Source organism: Gambusia affinis, linkage group LG10 (genome assembly GCF_019740435.1).
Source record: "Gambusia affinis linkage group LG10, SWU_Gaff_1.0, whole genome shotgun sequence".
NCBI lineage: Eukaryota > Metazoa > Chordata > Actinopteri > Cyprinodontiformes > Poeciliidae > Gambusia > Gambusia affinis.
In genome coordinates this window covers 26,895,691-26,911,228 of record NC_057877.1, presented here as the reverse complement: position 1 = coordinate 26,911,228, position 15,538 = coordinate 26,895,691, and the positions used below count along the sequence as shown (strand labels likewise).

The window sequence follows — 15,538 nt, the reverse complement described above, 5'->3', positions numbered from 1 at the left end:
TTTTCTTATGTAGGCATCCCTCTTGATTTTTTAAAATGATCTACAACATCATCATAAGTCTATTTTATCATAAATCATCAAAAGAATAATAAAAAAGGTATATAAATGCTTAATATATTATCTTATTAGCTAAATTTCCATCATGTTTTTGCAACGTTTTCTATCCTTCAGAGATCAGTCAACTGGTGCGTTCCCATCGGGTCAGGCCGTCTTTTGTTTGTCCCGTCAACCCAGTTTCTTGCCTCTCGGGAAGTCACATGTTGTCAAACTGACAGATAAACAACAGCTCAAGATTTGCTTTAGCGTTGCTAAAAACGAAATCTGTTTCTTTGAGATGGAAAGACTGAAATTAGAGCACATGTCCAAATCTGGAGCGCCGTAGCTTTTTACGTGGCCCTCTAGGCTCCAAATTACATCAATAAGTCCCTTCAGTTTTTCACAAATCTGCAAAATTCACATGGAACCAACAAAACTCCACATTATTTTTGTTTTCACTCCAAATGTTCTCAAAATTGGTGACTGCTGCCTCAGCTTTACTTGATGTCAAGTTATAGTCACTAAATGATCCGGAAAGCGATAAAGTCACATTTAACATCACAGATTAGTGCAAATATTGTAAAGATTACTTACAAATATTTATAAATTGGCATCACAAAATCTGCAAAAACAATCACAAAATCCTGGAGGAGCAGCTCTTTATTGATATTTTAACAGTTTAATTTTTTTTATCAATATACTCTGGCACATTCAGATATTTGGCCTAAAATGAAAATGAGTTTGATACCCTGAATTAGAGCAACAAGTAAACCGTCTCTTCCCAGTTATATTGGGCTAATTTGACTCATCAGGTAAACCTTTGTGTATTTGCTATGACACAGTAAAAACACAAAATCTTACCACATAATTTTGGTCCAGGTTCTACACTTGAAATAAGACAAACATAAAATTAACTTTTTAGCAAGATATAGAGGCTTGTTTTAAGCAAATATTCTTTTTTATTGATGAAAAAGTACAAGTTTCAACACAAGTGAAATAAAGAAGTGAATAAACTGCCAGCGAAAGTAGAACTTGGTTGCTAGGTGACGGGCAGGGCTTTGCTGAGGTTGCTAGGTAACAGCGCAGTAGTAGTTGTGAAATAATCTACCAAAGGAACTAACACTTTTTCATCAATATTAAGGAATTGTTTACTTAAAACAAGCCTGTTGAAAAGTTACTTGTAAGTTTGTTTTCTTTTATTTCAAGTGTATGAAGATATTTGCTCTAGACAAAAAATACTTCCTTACACAGGGAAGAAAGTATTGTTGGTTTTATCAATATATTCCTAGATAAGATGACAACGTAAACTTGTAATCACTAGATAAATTCAAGTCATTGCCTGGTTTGAAAGTTTGTGTCTCACCTTCGTAGTGAGGATGCAGATGCAGTCCATCCTCACCAGTCTGCTTGGCTAACTTTCACCAAATCATCTCCCAGGACCAACTTCCTCATCCTGACAGCTTTTCTTGCTCTTTGCCGTCTCTTTGTCTTTGTTTGTTTGTTTTAAATCCCTCAGTTTCTCTTGACCCTGTTTCTCCACCTGTCCTTTCGTCAGAGCGGTCAGCTAAATCAAAGGCCGCCTCCGAAACATGGCAACCGTAGCGTAGCATCTCCACCCGCTCTCTGGCTTTTCAGCTGCCGTCTTCGGTTAATGGCAGCCGGTTTCCACATTCTGACCTCGCAGAGGAGCGCAAGGCTCAGAATTAGATTTATCCGTGTATATAAATATGCATCTGCGTACGCACGCCAACCAAACTCAGCAGATAAAAAAAAGAAAAGAAAAAGAAAACAGGCGGCATCGAGAGACTGGTGCACACACATGGATGAACAGGCAAACACTCGCAGACAGACATGTGTACACAGACATGAGCGCATGCAAAAACTACACACACACACGCCCACACACACACACACACACACACACACCACTCTCCACTGCTTTACCAGGTCAAGTCTCTAGTAGAAGTGGGGGTTAGACAGAGTGAACAGTGACAGCAGTATAGAAAAGATGCTCTACTTTCAACTTTGTTGGTAGAAATGATCTTAAGGCTCCTTAAGACTCTAAAATCTTCACACAGTGATGTAAATTTTTATTTCCTGGCATGTTTTTAGTCAGACATCATTAATAATAATTTTGATTGGAAGTCAATAATTTAGTTAATTTTACTAATTTAATGTATTTCTGTTCATTCTTATGCTTTTCAGAAAGCTAGAATATTAATTTTAGCTATCAAGAGGATTAACTTAGACTTTTTCACAGTCGTGTTCTTTATTTTCTACATGAACTCAACAACTGAACATGACTTATTGCTCAATCTGCAATTTTTTAGTCTAGTATCTCTCATCATTTTCTCGACAAATTTCAAATAATAAAAAAAAGCACTCAAAATTTTGGAGATAAATTTCAGAAAGTTTGTTTCTTTTTAAAACATGGACATTTCTGAGCTCCAAAGGTAAAAAAAAAAAAAATACTCAGATATTTTTAGATTAATCCAAAATTTCCACATGTCCAATTCTTGTGTTATTTTTGCTGTTTGTTCAACTTTTATTTTTCCTTCAGTCGTGATGTTTTGATAAAATTCTCCATCTCAATCAGCAATAATGTTTGGTGGTTTATACTCACTGAGTCTGCTGGAAAACTGTCAGGTCAGAAACATTTTTTACGATTGCATAGGAGATAATGTGGCCATAAAATATCTAAAAAAAATGTTTTATATGTTTTATGTAATTCTCCAAATTGTTTGAAATAAATTTTTTGTAGTTGCAAGTTATGAATTCAAATGTAGCAGGAAGAAACAGATTGAGTTTATATAATATTTGAGTTTAATTTTTTACACTGAATTACAGAATATCATTATTTTGTTAACGATGTTCTAATTTAGTGAGGGTGCACCTGAATTTTTCATTATTTTAATCAGAAGTGAAAGGAGAATCAAAGTGTATCCTGAGAAACTATATTAGATCTTATAGTGGAACTAAAAGAAAAAGTTTCTCAAGAAACGTTTCTCTATCCGGTTATAATTGAATCTGAGCAGCACATAAATGTCAACAATTCAGACCAGCAGAAGCAGATATCTTTTCAAACATATTGTGAAAATAATTTAAAAAGTAAACCAATAAATCCCAAGCCAAATCTCCAGAAACAGCATCAAGTCAAAACTCAATGTGCATACAAAATATCCTATGGTATACCAAACCATATTATTGTATGAAAGTGATCTGACACCACTTGCCATGTTACGTAATGTAATGAAAGCCATGAAAATGCAATTGTGTAAAAACAGCCAGCACAGAAAAGAGAACTCTGACAAAAGAGGTGAATGTTTTGTTTTTCTGGACGCAAATCCTAATCAAAGTCTCCAAGCTCGCTCATCAAGCTTCGCCAGTGAGTTACTTTCTCTACGTTTCCTTCAGCACAGACACAGAAAGAAGAAACGGCTTACCCTGTTTGTGGCCGGTGGGGTTGCGGCCGGTGGGGCTGCGGCCAACTGGGAGCGGGTCTGTCCGTAGCCGGGGCTATCACTGGTAGCCTTTCCCTGCCCAGCGCTGGTTGGACTGGGAACACAAAGAAGGAAGAAATTTCAGCGCATGAACTCACCAAGGTTTTTAAAGTTCATTAAAACTAACAAAATAACAAAAACTCAAATTAAAAACAGATTTTTGTTATAAATAAAAACGGGAATTAACAGCAAAAAATTTAAGAGGAACTGTATGATGCTTTCATAGAACTGTCTGAAGCATACTGAAGTTATTTCCTTTGTTTTTGAAGCCACACACACACACACACACGCACGCACACGCGCCCACACACACACACACACGCACGCACACGCGCACACACACACACACACACACACACGCACACACACACACCCACACACACACAAACGGTTTACATCAAAATACGACGCTCCATACTTGTCCTCATCAAAATGGCGGACGTTGGGAGAAAACGCCCGTCAGTTATTGTTCAACAACAGTTGAACACATTTTTTTTATTTTTTATTTTATCTTCTGTTGAGTAGTCATTACCTAATTGAGGTGTAAAATTACAATATTTTGACTTTTTTTAAGTCAAAATACAGAGAGCGAGAAAAAAGTGGTCAACTAGCGTAAGTAGTTAGTACAGAACAGGACGGTTTTCCATTTGATTACTCAATTGATCTACAGGATAATTGATTGATTACTCAATTACTAAAATAATCGTTTACCACAGCCCTAGTAATATTACATCTTGGACGACTGTTTCTTATTGTTCAATGAGTCCTTCAATTCATTAACAAAACTGCCAACAAATGTATTACTACCACTGCTCAACAGCAAGGAAATAAGAGAGCTCACTTACCTAAGAGGAAGTCCTTTGCTTTGCTTGGCTGAAGGACTTGTTGGACTTTTGCTCTCGAATGTGAATTTTCCATGACTGGGACTCGTTGGACTTTTACTTGCTTTGATGACGCTCGTTTCTGGATCGTTACTGATGGAAGCAGCTGCAAAAACACCAGCTCCCGAGCCTGTATTTAGACCAGGACTGGTGGTTGGAGTGATGCTAGTAGGAGTAGCGTTATCTGGAGTGGTTGGTGACACAAGACCCTGGATGGTGCTGGAGACGAGCGCGGAGACAGTCACCAGATTCAGGTCTTTAGAGGCAGCTGGGTCTTTTGGGTTTGTTGTACTCTGTGAGTTTGCGTCAGTCACATGCGAGCTGGTTCCATTTTGAGATGGTTTAGTGGGAACATTGGGAGTTTCCACACTGCTGACAGTAGCACTGGGAGGCGAGGCAGCAGAGGGTGAAGAGGGTTTGGAAATAACCAGCTCTGCAGACTTAGAGCTTCCTGGTTGGACGGGTGGAGGAGGAGCACGGTACTTTACTTTGGCAGGGTGAGACTGTGGTATGCTGGGCTGTCGTGTCGGAGAAGATGCTGTTTTTGTAGGCGCTCCATCTTGGTTAGGTAGGGAAGTGGATTTGATAGACTTGGTCTTGCTGGGTTTGGATGGTTCTCCAGAGGCAGGGGGACATGAAGGACTTACTGCTGGAGCTGGAAGTTTCTCAGAACATTGAGTGTCCTGCAGGATTGTCACCTCGTAGTACTCCTGTATATCTGTGGAGATATTAGAACTTTGAACAATGACTAAAGAATTAATGAAACAGTTCATAAGGAGTAATAATTATTATTATAATAAACACCAGGGGTTTCCCCTAAGCTCAGTGGTAGAGGCACATTTCAGCAGCAGGGTGCTTCAAAGTGTTTTACATAATAAAAACAGAAAACTACAAAGTTTTCTGTTAAAGAAAACACCATACAGTCAACAACTGAACACATTATATTCTGATGAGTGCCAGAATTATACACATCAAATACGTTGGTCAATGTATACCAGAGTTTTATTTTTGCAACATTACAGATGTGAAGTTTGTCCAAATTTGTTTATTTATTCTTTGAATTGATTTTACTTAATCATGAAGCTGTTTCTCCAGACTTTAGCTAAAAATGTATCGAAGTTATGTTCTGCTGCTCTTGACGGTTGGTGGTTACCGTAGCAACCAGCAACCTACAGCTCCTCCCCTTTTGTTCTGTTGCCCTCGGTAACTGTGGTACGTATTAGGATCAGCTCTGTGTTTTCTTTACAAATGTTATATTTTAACACATATTTTATTTAGATCATTTGCAGAGTTTCATGAGTAATTTTGCCATGTTTTGAATACGTTTTTAACTGTTGTAATTAATGTTGAACTTTTTGCCTATGTTTATTTTTACAAATATTAACTGCTCCTAACTGTTGCTAACTCCTCACTGAGAGTTGCTGCTTTGCAGTTTGTTTAGGGTTTTTTATTGTATTTTATGTAGTGGATAGGGGCACAAGCTGCTGGACTGATGTTAACCTCCAACTTGATTTTCTGAGTGTTTTGATTGTTTTGCAGCAGCCAAACATGTTAAAGTTTTTTAAAAGTTGACAGGAAATGTGAACATATCACTAGATACTTATGTTATTGGAAGACTTTTGCACATTTGTTTTCACATATTTGTTCAAACTTACATGATGCTCACCAGGCTTATAAAACACTGAGGGAAACACCATTGTTTTATTTCAAACTGGCTACCAAAGAAAGTACAGAGTCCTTTCCTTCTTAGAGAATGAACAAACTCAAAGCCAGATCACATCTGCTAATCACTCACCTTTCAATTAGCAAATGTCATACTGAGCTTTATGGTCAAGCTGCTTTAGCTTCCTCACCTTCGCTGCTCCTTCTTACAAGCCTCTTTGCAATCATGGTTCAGATTTAGTCACGGTGACGGCTGCTGTTCTCTCTTCTGCTCAATTCCTGCACAACTTAAGCAGGATCTGTGCTGTTACTCCTCCAGCCTCAAATACTTTACATATGATCATTCTCTAAAGGGCCAAACAAAGGGCCCAGAAATGGAAACACTGCGTAATAAAGGTAACTGCTGTCACAGCTTTGAGATAAGAGTGGCAATTATTTTACTGTCAAAGCATCAGAGTTGGGTAGTAACTAGTTACATTTACTTGAGTAACTTTTTTTTAAATGTACTTTTACTATGCTGTACTTTACACTTTTACTTGAGTAATTTAATTAGGAAGTATTGCGACTCTTACTTGAGTAAAACTTCTGGATTTTCTACCTACTGAGTGAAAAACAAATACCGGTATGTAGATGCTTGTAAATATTTGTAGGGACGCAAATAAATAATGTTTTCTTTTGCTGTAAGCAATTCCTGCAACTTTAGAAAACAAAACAGAGAACCAGATATGTGCAAATATGCCTGTCACAATGACAAACATTACTGTACGATAAATTGTCCCAGAAGTTATTGCGATACACGATAATATTGCTGTTTTTGAGTAACACAATGTTAATTATGAAAAAACACATTCTCAAAGATCAATAAACTTCCAATTCTAATTAACATTTAACACTGAAACTGGAAGACATTTTAAATATGAAAAAATAACAAAACAACAAATAAAATGAACTATGAAGTCTCTGTAAACAAAATTGTCCTTCATAAAATAGCTACTGAGATAAGATTAAAATAAAACAATCTCTAAACATCTCCATGTTAGCCAAACAGAGATAGCATGGACACTGAGGCCCTCAAGTGTACAGATGGAATACTGCAACAAAAAGTTTTCATGCTTTTACACCTTCAAAGGAAAAGTTAAAACAACTTCCACTTATCTTATTAAAACTATTACACTGCAAAAACACAAAATCCTACCAAGTATTTTTGGTCTTATTACACTTGAAATAAGACAAAACTAACTTACAAATAACTTTTACCAAGATATTCAAGCTGGTTTTGAGTAAATAATTACTTAAAATTGGGAAAGAAGTCAATTATTTCACACCAGGTTTTCCTTATTAGAGGAATAATCTGCCAATTCAATAAAATCAGCTCCTTGCCAAAAAGTTACTTTTCAGTTAATTTTGTCTCATTTTAAGTGTAATAAGGTATTTACTACAAACTAGACGAAAACATTTGGTAATATTTTGTGTTTTTTACAGTACGGCCACTTTATGAATGTAGCAGAAGGTGTTAAAGTTGTAGGTTTTCCTTCCCCTCCCTGTATGCATGCAAAGGTAATTAAGTAATAAATCGTCGCTCATGTCAACAAAGCAAACTCCAAAAGGTTTGGTAACTTTTACAGCTTAGTAAGAGATAAAGAAGAGGAAGAAAACAGTGATGCCGCAAGGTTTTAGTAGAACATTTAGAAGAACGTCATACTTATAATCACCAAACAAGTGATGTATTTGCATTTATTTGACTATGTATATTTGATAGTACGGCATTGTATTTACACTTAAAAAGTACTAAAGTTCTACTTTTTATTATGTTTGGTTCCCTCTTGGTGAAATTTCTATCTGAAATAAAATTCATCATCATCATTAACAATCGTGGTTTGTGAAAAATTGAAGTAGGAGTTTTTTAAATAAGCTTTGGAAATTAGGGCTGAGACAATTAATTGTGATTAATTGAATTAATTCTAGTTAATAGTTCATTAACTAGAGCACACAGATTCAAAAAAGGACATTTGCTAAACATATCATTAATGAAGCCAGAACAGTGCAAAAATAGAAACATTTTGCAGTTAGGATAAGAAAAACCTTCTTTGCTTGTTAAAATGTTTTACCCAAAACTCCTCAAGTTTTAGCATCAAAAGAAAATAAAAGCACCTTTTGCTATCCAATTATTAATTAGTTAGCCCAATTAATGAAAATGAATAAAAAGTAATTATATTTTAGACCAAAATCTGTCAAATAAAACATGCAATTTTAAATATAAAAATCTGGAAAATCTTTACATGAAGAACTGGCTGTTGGCCGATTTTTCCTTCAGTAACACTTTGAAGAATCTAACCACATTTATGTTTCATTTGGGATTAATAAAGTATTTTTGAATTTGAAAATAAATAGCCAACAGATTAACTGTAAACTGTATAAATGCTAAATCATGCTTTTTACATGTTAGACGTATTTCTAGCTGCAGATGAATCATTTGCAATAAATCATCAAGTGTTCATTAAAGGAATTACAGAATTAAACTGCAAAACATTTTCCATTATCATGATGCAACTTTAACACCAGAGAGGAAAATGAGTGAAAGGTGACAACAAACTATGCACACATGTTCAAAAACATGCAAAAAGAGAAATTTGGTAGTTTAGGTGATGTAAAGTCAGATGCCTTCAGTAAGTGAATCTGATCCTCCAACTGACCGGTTTTTACTTTAAGTGGATATATTCTTGTTTACACAATCAAATGTTTTTATGTTATGAAAAACAGATGCCGTTAGCTAAAAGTTAGAACTAATGTACAGAAAATAACTTTGCTAACTGGTGTTATTTTTAATGAGAGTAAAAATAGTAAAGTATAGATAAAACAATATATCATTAAGATACACATATGGCAGACAGATAATAACATAATTAAATTTCTGGCAAAAAAAATATTTCTCAACTTTTCAAACAGACATTTTTTTGTTTTTTCTAGAAAAGTTTTGATATTAATACCAAAATTTCAGAATTGTTTGGTGGAAATTTACTAATTTCTTTTATCAAGAAGATTTTTGACATTAATTTGAATATTTCAGAGTTTTTTTTCTAGCAATTTTTAAACTTGTCAAACTCAGAAACTTCTGAGTTTAATTAATCTCAAAATTTCTGTTTGGTGTTTTTTTTGACAAAAATGTTCTACTTTATTTCTTTCCATAATAAACTTAATGAGCCATTATACATATTTTTCCCCATTTATTTATACATTTTTTCACAATTTGTCAGGATATGTCATAGTCTAAAACTCTTCTTGTCAGATGTAAAAAAGGAAAAAGTTATGCTGGTTCCTACTTGTGCAAAATGTTCTTACCAAGAAGAGCGCTGAAGAGTTGACTTTGGAAGACGTTGATGACTCGGTCCAAAGACTGCGTCAGCTGACGGTCCTCCTCTGCAGAACCCTGTTTGCTCCGACTCTGGTTCTGCTGTCTCTGGTTCAGTTTGACCCGGTACTGCTGGAGCAGCTCCAGGGCCCGCTGGGCATCTTATAAGAATACATAAAATATGTCACAAATAACGTCAACATTACAAAATAAGACAAAAAAAAATCCAAAGTAAAATAAGGAGATTATGCACTTTGCGTTAAAAGCCTTTATTAAGAGCTGGATTGGATTATATCTGGTTAAAATAACTTTCTTAATTTATTTCACAAATTGGTTTCAAACTGATTTAAACTATAAAGTTATATTTAAAAGAACAGCCTCAGTAATGTTTTCATTGAGGCGTTTCCCAATCTTTCGGTTGCCTGAAGACAAATGTCAATGTGGAGCAGTTCCTGCAAGCAACTGGTGCAGCTGGAAAAAACAAACCTTCAAACTTTAGAAATAAACATCATTTTAGTGTCCTGGGTTAATTTAATTTGACTTAAAATGCAAATGCATCACAGTAATTTAAAATAACATTGAACATTTTATTCAATTTAGAAGTTATAATCAAAAAGTAAAACATATACATAGATTCGTTACACAAAAGGAAATATATTTCAAGTATTTTACTTCTGATAACTTTGGTAATAGGACCCAAAACTTCAATTTCTCAGAAAATTGTAAAATTATTATATTTAGTAAAGAACATTAATTTTTTCATCTTCCTTTTACCAAAACTTAATTGAATTGTTAAGTTCAATAAACATTCAATTGTTAATTGAATTGTTAAAACACAGTGGACTCTCCCAATCATCAAACATTGAGCAATGTGGATTAAGAATCTCTAAATTTACTTTGATTTGATTTGGAAACACCAAAATAATCCAGTCATGCTACCTGCTTATGACATTTTCTCTCCCCTACTTTTTTCTTCCACTCAACTTTCCATTAATATGCCTGGATACAGGACTCCGAACAACCAACCTACCATGTAGGATTTCTTCGTCTTCTTTGTTGGTGCTATTTACCCTTGATTACAACTCAAACCTGCACTCTTCAACATGATAAGAGTGGGACATGACGCAACCATAACAACATTTTTTGTCGGCTAAACCCTTATTACTCATATATCTCTGTAAATTGGAGTCGTCAGCGTGAACTGCTAATGTGAAATAGCTTCTATTTACTTCACATATCAGATCAGTGAACAATTAAACCATAAACTGCGGGTGTTTCCGAAAAGTTTCTGCACCGGCGGAAAGAGGATCCGATCAACGCGACATTTTCCGAGCGATAAAGACGATTTATTTCCAACAGTTTGGAATAAAGAAAAGCTGAGCTGTAACATAATAATAAAACGGGAGGATATTTAATAAAAAAGAGTTGAGTTACCTTTCTGTCGCACAGGCATGGTGAAGGGCGCAGCGCAGCTTGTGTTGCTGTATCGCTGTGTGTGTGTGTGTGTGTGTGTGTGTGTGTGTGTGTGTTATTACAGATGTGTGCGTCTGTCCTGCCGCAGCTTTCCTCCAAACTGGGACACCGAAATGTCTCCGCAACAATTGGTCGCTTAAAGCTAAAGGAAACTTGTTCAAAACAAACAAACAACAACGCCGCTTATCGCTGACATAAACGATAAAACACCTGAACTTAGTAGTCCGCCGGTAACGCCTGACTTTTATTATTTATTTTTTCTTTCGCTTTAAAGTCAGTCCCGGTCAAACTAGTTCTCTATTTCTTCATTCAGGTGTCTTGACGTGGTCCAACCGGTTTGGCCAACACACACACACAGTCAGTAAAGAGGCTCTTTATAAGGAGCTTGTGTGTCCTGCTGGTATTGTGATGTTAAACAGCTATATTGTGCGCAGTGGATAAACGCCCGATCTATTCCAGGGTGTGCGCTGAATCCACACCTAATCCACTCAGCAGAGTAAAAGATTTAGTTTTTTCCCCCTGATAGATCTGACTCTTATCTGTATTAGACATAGACTCGGAAAGCTGCCTTTTGCCCTGATTGTGTTGGGTTTGGGTGGATTTATATTTATTTGTTCTTAAATTGTTTAAAACGAGTGGGTGGTTGTGAAATGTTACAGGTGTAATCCAAACAGAGGCCCGGGCTTGTTCCTTGGTTCTGTCTGGAAAATGTGCGGTTTGTAATTAAAGCTAACCTCTAGCCACGGCTTGTTGCTGCAAAGTCAAGACACACACACACACACACACACACACCCACACACACGCACGCACACACACGCACACACACACACACGCACACAGAGTACCCAAACATTTTACTCAAGTAAGAGTACAAAGTTTACTCAAGTACTGAGTAACTGATCAAATTATCAATCATTTCATATTTAAAAATTACGTCATCAGACGGACCAACATTTTTTATTTTGTATTTTATGGACTAAAATGACAATTCATATAAGTAACAAAAACAAAATCAGACAAAAGAAAAAAAATTCCAAATCAATTCATTTCAATAAAAAAAAACTGATGAAAATTTAACACAAACTGCAGGTGTGTGTCTGCGGTAAAATTTTGATTAAAACATATTTATTTTTTATTTAGAATAGAAAATCCAAATAATTTTACTCGAGAAATGACACTTTGTGATAAAATTCCTTAAGCAAAAGCAAAAAGTACAGCATAGTAAAATACTCCTAAAAGTAAATTTTTAAAAAAAGTTACTCAAGTCGATGTAACTGAGTAAATGTAACCAGAGAACCAGACGAGTTTGATTGGAGAGGTGAAAGCTGAGGAGGAAAACAAAGCCGGCAGACAGGCCAGAATCATGACACATTTTTGCTTTGCTTTCTTATAATTTATTTATTGCTGCATTAATATTGTTCTGTCTTTGTCAAAAATGGTTAAAATCAGTACAAGTAATGCTTTGCTGCCATACATGAAATATATCACATGCATTTTCAGAATGACCGAAGCCAAGCACAAACTATGATTGATTCAGTATTGATTACCAAGTGGAGTTCTCCAAATCGACCAATTTTTCTCAGAATTTCAAATGTAGCATGCTAAGATATTTTTATTTGGTTCAGCTGTAACCAAACTTACAAATATAACTCTAAGGTTTTAAAGAAACAGAAAATTAAAGACAATAAAAAAATTCTGCATGTTGGATAGATTTGGCTGTCTTTCATCAGCTGAATGCAGGTCAGAGTCTCTGGTATTGTTATCGATCCAGTCACAAGAGCTTATTGACTGCTGTGGTTGGTGAACAAAACACATTCTCTCACACACACATTCACACACTCATTCCGGCATCAGTGTGGGTAGAAAAGCATGCATCATTATGTAAGTGGGTTGGGCTTTCAGAATACAGAAGTACCATTTTTGTTTAAAGCCAGTGTGTAAAAGACAGACTAATGAGGAAGGAACAAAAGGACATGTGTGTGTGTGTGTGTGTGTGTGTGTGTGTGTGTGTGAACCAGGTTTTTATATCCTCGTGGGGACCTGTGGGATTGTGGGGACCATGGCTTTTTGTGGGGACATTTTCTCTTTTTGGGTGAGGAGTTAGGTTTGTGATGGTTAGATTTAGGATTAGGGTTGAAGTTAGGTATGTGATGGTTTGGGGAGGGTTAAGAAGTAGGCTGTGGAAAATGAATGGAAGTCAATGTAAAAGTCCTCACAAGTCATGAAAACACAACTGTCTGTGTGTGTGTGTGTAATGTTAAACTCTATTGTTTATTGTCAGTCTTGTACAAAGGCTACTGATGCTGAGAGAACAGCAGCGGGGAATGGTACGAGTCAAAAAATATATAATTAACTTAAATTAGACGTGAAGGAAAGAGCGAAGAAAGTCTGCCAATAGAATAATGCACTGCAAAAACACAAAGTCTTACCAAGTATTTTTGGTTTAATTTCTAGTGCAAATATCTTAGTTCATTTGAAATAAGATAACACTAACTTATAAGTAAATTTCAGCATGATATTGGAGCTTGGTTTAAGTAAATAATTACTTAAAATTGGGAAAGAAGTAGATTATTTCACATATAAGAATTTTTTATGTTATAAGTGAAATGATCAACCAATAAAACAATTACTTTTCATCAAAATTCAAGAATTACTGACTTAAATTAACCTCCTATATCTTACTCAAAAGTTACTGTAAATCACTTCAAGTGTATTAAGATATATGCAATAGAAACTAGGCCAAAATACTTGATAAAATGTTGTGTTTTTGCAATGTAATATGCTATGATCTATTTAGAACAAGGCAGAAGTCATAAAATGAAGGATTGGCTGTATGAAACCTAAAATGAAACTAAAATAAGTAAAAACTAAAAGTTTTAACCTGTGTTTTTGCAGGGTGAGAATGTTTAACTGTTCTTCAAGCTTCCTAAGAATGCAAAAATAAAAATATCAAGTTTTAACATTTTTTCAATAAGTTAAATAGTCTGCTAGTGGAACTTGAACTTTTAAATCAAAAATCAAGAATTACTGATTTAAAATAAGCTCACATATCTTGTTGAAAAGTTACATCTAAGTTAGTTTTAGTGTATTTCAAGCATATTAAGTTATTTGCACTAGAAACTAGACCAAAAAACTTTTTAAGATTTTGTTTTTGCAGTGTAGTTTCTCATTTTCAGTATGTTTAAAGATAAACATCATTTGCTGCTTAGGCAGACACAGGTGTTTTTAATTAGAAAATTAAAAAAATATTTAGACCTCTTCAGGTAAGATACTGACATTTAATAAAAACTAAGTGTACCTCACTTTATAACACACAAACAGGTCTGAATCCATGAAAAAAAAGACAGCCAGTATTCCTAAATCAAAGTCGGATGTAGGCACAAAGACACAACATTTTACATTAGTTTAATTAAATGTAAGTTTATGTATGTGTGAAAGATGTGGATATTTTAGTTTTCTCCCCTCAGGGTTGGTTTCTGAAGCAGGAGGGATGAGCTGTCCGTCTCAGCTCAGATAAATGTCAAGAAAAGCTGAGAGGGACGGATCAGGAGCGCTGAAAACATTTCCAGGCTTTTAAACTAATGAACTGGGAGACAAAGCAGCATCTGCTCAGGTAAAACTCACAGGAAAACAACTGTGATCTGCATTAATCTTTTCTTTTATATTATCAGCATGCACAAAACATTAGGTTGGCTAAAAACAAGGTTGAAATTGAATTTTAATGCTGTTTTTAAGAAATATTTTAGCATGTAAGACATCAAATATATTTAATAAAATTTTAATTCAAGACAATCTTTAAAAGACGTCCTTTACTTTTCCAGCATGCAATATGATTGATGGATAAAAGACACAGAACATACTTCCTTCATCTGTTTTTAATATAACACATGGTAAAGCTTTTTAAAAAAGCCCTGCTTATGTATTTTATTAAATATTATCTTAGAGCATATAAAAAATCTAAAATATATTTTATTATATGAAATAACTTTTGTCGTATAAAGTATTTTAAATAACTTACAATTATGTAAATTATATGCAAACATTTTTGCATCACAACACATGATTAATAAAGTTGAGTAATACATTTTTATTACAAATTTTTAAAATAATGCTAGAATTTTTTGATAGCAATGTATAATTTTTAAAAATAATTTTGTAAAAATACATTTAATATAAAAAATATTTTTAAAAGTTTTGAAAATATATTTTATTTTTATATATATGCATAATATAAAAATGATACATTAAATATACAATTTATATCATAAATGTAATTTTCTATTACATTTAATAGAAAATTATATAAATATATTTAATTTAAATATTCATATAAAATACATATATAAGCATGTATCTAATATAAATACAAAATAATTAAATATATTCAATATAAATAAATTTATTGATTCATTTATGAATAAATATGCTATGTTACTAATGTTTAGTATAACAAAATATTTTGTAATAATTGTATTTTTATGTCCGTCACGTCATTCAACATTCATATTCCCGTCTTCCGCTAATGTTTTTTTCCATGTTTAAAATATTTAACATTTTCTTCATCTCTCCATCCTCCGTCCTGAAAAGAAATAAAAATTAAAGAATAAAAACTTGTGTCCCCCAAAAACCAGAATGTA

General features: G+C 34.3%; 2 protein-coding genes across 2 annotated transcripts in view; both read right to left on the bottom strand.

The window, feature by feature from the left end:
* LOC122839051 (discs large homolog 1-like protein) overlaps positions 1 to 11,168 on the bottom strand; it is a 137,177-nt gene extending 126,009 nt beyond the window's left edge. The window contains exons 1-4 of the mRNA XM_044130285.1: positions 10,863 to 11,168; positions 9,419 to 9,589; positions 4,382 to 5,135; positions 3,480 to 3,591 (exon numbers count right to left, since the gene is read on the bottom strand). Of these exons, the coding sequence (XP_043986220.1) occupies positions 3,480 to 3,591; positions 4,382 to 5,135; positions 9,419 to 9,589; positions 10,863 to 10,881 (1,056 nt within the window). The 5' untranslated portion in view covers positions 10,882 to 11,168. The remainder of the gene's footprint in view (positions 1 to 3,479; positions 3,592 to 4,381; positions 5,136 to 9,418; positions 9,590 to 10,862) is intronic.
* lrrc7 (leucine rich repeat containing 7) overlaps positions 9,503 to 15,538 on the bottom strand; it is a 178,276-nt gene continuing 172,240 nt past the window's right edge. The window contains exon 33 of the mRNA XM_044130273.1: positions 9,503 to 9,589. Coding sequence (XP_043986208.1) covers positions 9,542 to 9,589 — 48 coding nt within the window. The 3' untranslated portion in view covers positions 9,503 to 9,541. The remainder of the gene's footprint in view (positions 9,590 to 15,538) is intronic.